This window comes from Amblyomma americanum, chromosome 11 (genome assembly GCF_052857255.1).
Source record: "Amblyomma americanum isolate KBUSLIRL-KWMA chromosome 11, ASM5285725v1, whole genome shotgun sequence".
NCBI lineage: Eukaryota > Metazoa > Arthropoda > Arachnida > Ixodida > Ixodidae > Amblyomma > Amblyomma americanum.
Window position 1 is genome coordinate 53462158 of NC_135507.1, and position 7827 is coordinate 53469984.

General features: G+C 44.1%; 1 protein-coding gene across 1 annotated transcript; it reads right to left on the reverse strand.

The window, feature by feature from the left end:
- Positions 1–917: 917 nt before the first annotated feature.
- On the reverse strand, positions 918–6636 carry LOC144110229 (uncharacterized). Its single transcript, XM_077643068.1, has 4 exons — positions 6579–6636; positions 6264–6327; positions 4438–4577; positions 918–1206 (listed from the first exon to the last, which is right to left on the reverse strand). The coding sequence occupies exons 2-4, from the start codon at positions 6317–6319 to the stop codon at positions 992–994; spliced, it is 411 nt and encodes a 136-aa protein (XP_077499194.1). The 5' UTR covers positions 6320–6327; positions 6579–6636; the 3' UTR covers positions 918–991.
- Between the last annotated feature and the right edge of the window lie 1191 nt (positions 6637–7827).

Below are 7827 nucleotides of genomic sequence, written 5' to 3' on the forward strand. Positions count from 1 at the left end.
TGATTGACTGGCCCAGAGAGCTTCGTCTGCGAACGGGGAAATGTCACGTGCTGCGCATGGGCTCTGAGGAATGAAGAAGACGTGCGGCGGCTGGAAGTAGAAGAGAAAGTCAAGTATCCTGCCGCCGGCGCACCAGGCTCCTCTCGACCTGCCCTGTAAATATTATTTGTAAATAGAACCTGTAACAATATAATCTGGCAACATCCTGACACCCCAGGCACCAGGAAGAACATTAAAAGTATGAATTGCAGCAGGGAAGGCCCTGCTGCGGAGTGAGTCTCCCGCCGAACAGCAACAAGTCATCCGCCTGGTGACGGAAGCCGCGAAGAAACACTGCAACTTCGCCGGTCTTTAGTCGCGGAGGCTCCGCCCCTTGAGCCTGCGTGCCATGGGCGGGGAGTAAGGGGCCTCCTGGAAGGAAGGAAGGAAGGAAGGAAGGAAGGAAGGCCTCAGACGTTGCTGGCACATACCCACTACGGGGGAGTGGCCAAGACACAGGCGGTTAATTGTTGGATACAGGAAAGTTTTACATCGGTGGAAAATACAGTTCTTCGAGGGGTTGGCGGGATGCCAGCTACGCAACCGTCAGGCCGTGTGCAAAGTTTCTATTGCTGTGCTCCTCACGCGTCAAGCCACGTGACAGGATGCATGACTTGGCTGTGGGTGAAGAGGAGCGGCGAAGGAACGCTTCTCAAAAGAAAGATGCTCCAAGACAGATGCGTGTGTACTGCAATGGTGCTTGTCGAGATGAGTAGGGTTGAATGACTTATAACGCTATCGCGTTCGGCTTCGTAAAGGTCGGTAAGAAGTCTGCGATTGTGAGAGCTGTTACAACATGAGCCTCTGCACCTCTTGCGAACGGCATCGACCTCAGGAAACAAGCATACCGAGAATTGTATTCATTCAAAATAGCCTTCCTTCCAGTTTATTATGTAGCCTCTTTCCAGCAATCAGGTAAGTAAATCAGTTCTTTAGCAAAACATTTTTTTAATCAAAAATCGATGCTAACAGAAACGCTTGCGGAAACGCTTGCGGAAACCTGTTCATCGGTTTCGTCATCGACGATGTTGAATACAGTCTTCGGAGGGTTCCCAACATTGCTGGAATCCTCCTGTAGTCGCGTGATGTGCACGGAAAATTTTTTGAGGGGCTTCTGCACTTCTCCCGTAGCATTTTCTTGCTCCTTCAACGCTGCGGCTTGGATCTCTGAAATGAAGGAGAAAAAAGCAGAGTCAGGTCCGTCGACGCAATGTACGCCTCTGAGTGAGGGAACAACGTCGATAATTTAAAGTATCTTTAGTATTATCTTTAATATGATTGAATTGGCCACTGGTACTTTGCGACCGAGAAGCAGCAACGATGCAAGCTTGAGCGTTCAGCCGGAAAACTCGGAATAATTTGGAAGAAACCACATACACAAACCTGTACTTGAGAAATTGCAACAAAACCTGCGTCAAGGCTCTTCATGCGCCGTAATTGCTGCTTTAAGTGATTCTCAAGTTAATCAAGACGTAGTTTTCATTGCATGAAAATATTTATCCGCCGAGGGGTGTGAGTAAAAGGTCCTGTGCCGAGTTTATTACAGTTGCAACAGATTGAAGGCATGGCTCCCTCATATGAGGACACGGTCCCACTTTTCAAGATACGTGTATGTATGTATAACTGCATTTTGATTATCTGGCTAGTAAACAATACGAATAAGTAAAAAAAAAATACGCTTCGAAGAATTAAAACAGCAAAGCAACAACTTTTTTTCGGTTACAAAACGCTTGCAGAAGATTTTCGCTGTGTGCAACGAAAGGAATGGGAGAAAGAAAGCTGTGGATCAAAATTGTTTTATTTTGATTTTCAGCAAAGATGAAACTATCAACTTTCATGACGAATAGTGAGGAAACAGCTGGCGTGAGAATCAGAGTGAAAAAAAAAATGGGATGGTTGCCACAGGTAATGCGAATCTAAGCAGTAGTGCACCGAGCAACTGTATCCAAATGGGATCCCTCTGTTTTCCTATAGTAGGATACAACTTAAAAAAAACAGCAGTTAACACTGGGCCACGGTCCGTGGCGTATTGTATTACTCCGGTAGCCAGTCACTAAAGTAAACGATATCAGCTTTTTAATGTTTTAGTTGATTAAACGAGCCAGCTGGGTATCAAAATTCTAGAGCTTATAAGTTTTTCTCGTGATTAGCCTCTTGTTTAGGTGACAAGAGAAGTTTTAACAAAGGACTACTTCTTTTGTCGTGGAGGAATTCTGTGCGCCGGCCCTGAACGTGGGCGGAGCTTCAGTGGAGACTTAAAGGTGCTCTGAAACACCTTCCGAGGAGAGCACATCAACTTGCTCAATCAGTGCATTGTGTTCTCATGAACACCTAAGCCAAATAATACACTTATACATGCAGCACAGGACCCGCAATACCGCGCGAAAGTTGTCGAGCCCTTCCCGGCGACTTGTTCATGCTCGCACCCTCCTCTGTCGCTCGCACGTGCGTATACAAGTTGAGAGGTGGCCATTGGTTAGATCCTTTCAGACGTCAGGCAGCTACCGTGGCCGCGGCCAATAAGCCGCTTAGCTCCAGCGGGTCAGGAAGCTCCACCCCCGGAGGTGGGGCCGGCGGAGGAGCGCCGACCGTCCAGCGTGCAAAGAGTGACGAGAGGAGAGAGTAAGGCGCGAAGACGCTGAAATTCGAATTTTAACTACAGACAACTCAGCTTCTACGAAGCGCATTAAACAAATTCTTGGTGGACAATATTCGTGAAGAGGCACGCTTTAGCATCCAAGTCATACCGCAACTTTATTAGAGCCCCTTTCAGAGCCCCTTTAAGTTGTATCCGACTATAGTGGAAACATTGGTTGCTCTTTAAGCTTTTTCTCGTCTCTTACACCTCCTTGTCTTCGTTGCAGGCGATATTTACCGTGAAAAGGAAACGACGCTGGACTTGCGTAGTTAGGCCAAACGTGACCAGTGTTTTGCACTGTTTACGTTGCTTTTGCAGTGTTCATCGTGATTAATCACACTGCTATATAATGATAGCAAACAATAAAGTGGCATTCTGCGTTTTGTGTGTGCCTGAAGGGCATGGATGAAGCAGAGTACAAGCATGACACAACCCATATCACTGATATATTACTGGTAAAGGTTAGAAACACTGTCTTACTTTACTTTATATATATCTACTATCTATATATATCTATACTATCTATATATATAGTCTACTTTTTATACATATATATATATATATATATACATATATATATACATATATATATATATATATATATATATACATATATATATATACATATATATATATATATATATATATATATATATATATATATATATATATATAGTTTACGAGAACATGATGTGCTTGACTGCTTAAATAAGTATATAGCGAAGTATGCGCTTCGTAAAAGGGAAACATTTTTATTTGATCGGAGCACCGATATATATGCACCAAAAGTGATTTACGATATAAGATAAAGTGACCAGAAATTGGAATACATAGCAGGATTTAATTCACGACGTTTTTTATGGTGGCACAGTGCCGAGCTCTCTTCGAAGACAGACTCATTGTCATCTGCTCCTTTATCCGTACTCCCTCCTTTATCCGTTCTCTTACGGCGCGGTAAGGTACCTACCGAGATGCGAGATAGTTACTCTTTCATAGCATATCCTTAAAAGAAATTTTGGTGAAGGTGTCCATCCGCTCTAAGACTACTGCAACGCCTTTCCTTGAGTGCGCGTAGCCTCTTCACAGGCGCGCACAGAGCGTCTGAGAGGCTTTAGAAGCGTTTAGCTGTGTCTTACGATTCAGTTTCCCAACCGATGACACGTGTGCAAGGCATGGGCAGTGCGTACAGGGTGTTCGCCTGATCGATGGGAAGAGTTATCCGTGGTCACCTGCTCAAGAATGAGCCTGAACTCCGCCAAAAACGCACAACGGTAATTCGAGGCAAGTGCAGGCGGTAGTCACCTAATCGGGGGCAAACTATTAGCGTGCGCCTGGGGGACGTAGCATTAACTTTTCTCGCCGCAAAGACAGTACACATGGTTATGAGGTGAACGAATACGCGTTGCGTTCTTGTGAAGGCTAGGAAAACAGAAATATTCCTCTGCATGCGGCTAGAAAAATGCGATAGTTAAGCCCAATTTTTCGTTTTATTAAATACCAAACTTTAAACTCGGGCTTCCTATGACAATTCTCCCGCGTTCACTATGCCGCATTAACAAACTCTTGGCCTACTGTTAGTTATATTTAATTTCGAAATATTATTTTATTCTTCTCTTCCCTTTGTACATTTACGATTTTTAGCTCCATATCGAACTTCAGTTCTAGCACGCATTTAAAGCCTACATATAGCTTCGAAACAATTCCCTTACTTTGCCTGCATGCAGTTATAAATCATTGACGAGTTGAACATGTTCACTTACGACACAGATGGCCAAGGACGGTGAGGCCCAAGATCAGGTAGGCCTTCATGGCGGTTGGGGAGGTGGACTGGTGAACGCTCCGTACCCGTCCTAAACTTCTAATGCTCGGTCTTAGTAACCCTGGCCGAGTTGCGACTATCCTACGTGCAAAGAAAACTCATAAGCTCTACCGGAACACAGTGTTGATCAAGTGAAATAAAGGACGAATTGGGTGCAAAGAACGAAAAAATGCTGCCCTATCATGCTTATGCAGTCGTAATGGTATTTCTGTATGCCGTTACCTGCAATGAAAAGTGCAGTAACGCAGAAAAACTGTTTTATTTCTTTTATATGCTCTAAAAGCTCTTGCGGTTGTTACGTAGGAAGCAATCATAGAACAAAAAAAAACAACAGATTCGCAAAACAAAACGGGGAGTGTTGAGGTAGAAATAAATAATCAAACAAGCTGAGTGCATATGGTTAAAAAAAATTGCGTAAACAGGCTTTAAGAAAACAAGAAATGCGTATGTAGCGAGATCAGCAAACAAAGCAGAAGGTTAGAAAGCTTAATAAGTGTGAGACAAACGGAAGTGACGACAGGCGCTCCATTGCGTCAGAGCCGCCTTGTGCTCAGGTGAGAATTGACAAAAAGTAAACTGGATATCACTCTCTGAAACCAAGAGAGGAATACTGATTGGGCAACTCGACCGTGAGCCCCTCTTCGAATTGCCTGCTAAATTGCTCCGTATAAGGTTCGGTGCAGACGGCTCTGCCCTTTTTCCCCGAGAGAACAGGAACTACGTGTTTGTCTTTCGAACTTAATGCATTAAAAAAAATTAGGGCCGCATTTTAGGTAGTTAGGAAGTGTACAGTTCAACCGTTAGATATTTTCTTAATAAATGTCTTTTTAAGCCAGTTTGGAGATTTCCTGGCAGCTTTTACAGTCGGTATAGCACTGTTTGTTTGAGTCAATCGCTTTGCAAATCGTCTTTTCTCTGAATTAGTGCCCTACTCAAATCACAGGTAAACAATCGCCTTGAGTGCGTGCGCTTATCATTCGTTTTGGCAGCACACAAGAAACTAATTTCTTTTAGTTTTTTTCCGAAACCACTGGCAATTTCCATCCGGCGTTCGTTTCTGCAAGTTTGTCTTGAAGTCAGTACGGACGGTTTGCAACTTCACGTTTTTGGTCTCAATGTCAGAACTTACGTGATTATGAGTAAGCTTTTGAATTTTTTAACACTCCAAGGTTTTCATTCTAGTGCGGCCGGTACAACGTTTGGAATGCACACGGAAGCATTACGGTGAAAAACGATAAACTGGTAAGTACTGATGATGGCAACATTTTCCATTGCAGGACCTGGCGCTGCCTTGGAGAACTTTAAAGAGCCTCTTAGAAATGGCAATTTCGAAGTTCAACAATATTTCAGGAACCATGCGAATTCGCAGGCGAGTATTGACGTTTTAAGTTTGTGAGCTCTCATCTGCTGCTCAACCCGCGGCGGTGTCTCAGTGGTTAGCGCGCTCGGCTACTGATCCGGAGTTCCCGGGTTCGAACCCGTCCGCGGCAGCTGCGTTTTTGTGGAGGCAAAACGCTAAGGCGCTCGTGTGCTGTGCGATGTCAGTGCACGTTAAAGATCCCCAGGTGGTCGAAATAATTCCGGAGCCCTACACTACGGCACCTCTTTCTTCCTTTCTTCTTTCACTCCCTCCTTTATTCCTTCCCTTACGGCGTGGTTCAGATACTGCGCCATTTCCTTTCCTCAAAAACAAATTATTATCTGCTGCTCACAAACTTAAAACGTCAATTTGAAGCGATACCAATCCAGTCCTGAAGAAAACCTCACCACGGTCGAAACATCGGCAATGAATGTGTCTTCGTAGAAGTGCCTACTTCTCTCATCCTTTTCCCTGCGGAAGCAAATGAAATCTACTTTCATATGCAGTATTCAGAAAAGTCGAAAGCGCTTCTTTTGAGTTGTCAATTTCAGAAACGCCGGGCTCCCGCAGAAAAGGAACCTTTTTAAACTTTGCATGTACATACGGTCATATTCACCAAGACATATTCTTGGTGACGAACGACTATAGAGCAAAGGCAAAACCAAACGTAGCAGCACCAGTGACAAAAAAAGCAAAATTGGCATGCAGAAAGCGATACTTACCTCGTGCTGTGCTCTGTGCCTGAAGACTCAGTGCTGCCAGTGAAACAACGACACTGTGAGGTTGTTTTATACAGGAAAAATGGACGCACTCTTCGCTTCCCTCCTCATATAGGACAATGCTATTTTTAGTCGAAGAAAAAAACAGATAACATAGAACTATGTTTCTGGGTCCGTGTTTATTTCGACGCTTCGTATCGCTATAGTGCGCACTGCACCACCTTTGAGGTGACTTTCCCATGAGCTGCTATATGAACGATACAGCCTCCCTATCTCCGTGTTCCGTCCCGCACCTTATTTTTGTATCACGCACTGCATGCACTCCAGCGGTTGGCGCTCAAAATGGCAATGTTGGAACTCACGTGACACGCAAGCCGATACAAAGGAGTCTCCCCGATTGCGTCACTGAAGGCTTTGCAAAGCCGCACGTGCCACCCTTGCATACTTGTGCAAAGAATAACAAAGAATAACGAGGTGCTCCAGGCCTCTTGTTTGTTCCGCGTGATGAAAACTGAACGGAAGGTTAGTAGTTAATTAGTAATTAGATTCTTGGTGATTAGTCGTTACTAATTGTTTGATTTGATTGGTTGTTTAATTAGTAATTGGTAAATTTATTAATTCGTAATTAGTTACTTTGTGATCTGTTAAATGGGTAATTAGTAATTATACAGTAATAGTAACAGTGGTTGGTGTAGTATATCCTAACTGGAAACTCAGTATACGATAATCTCCACTTGTGCGTGTCTCTATAAGCGCTCTTTGTTTTTCTATGACGGAAATCTAGGTGGCCAGATTTCTGCGTCGGCATCACGTGGTTCAAAACGACTGTAAAACCTCAGTGGTCGTTACGTGATGAAAACGCGCTTGAAATTGATCAAAAAATTTTTAATCGTGCCACACTCTCCGCATGCCTCCTGGAGTTACTTTATCCTAATGGCCGTTGGCTTTAGGTATCCCCGTCACATATAGGGTTGGTGAAAAGTTCACAGGCCACAGGGTCTGCTTTTCAGCAAAATATCCTGCCACTTACGATAGCAATAAACCTATCAAGCTTCTCAAAGGTGAAAATGATACTTTTCCTACCCTCCATAGAGATTTTAGGCTTCGGCGGTGCAGTAACTGCCCGAATATAGCACTCGAAAGGAGACCCTAGGTGTGGCCTGGGAACTTTTGACCGACCTTGTAGGTTTCAGAGACTTTGCTTCAACCTCATCGCATTCGTGGCAGCCATTAAGCACCGAAAGATGGCACG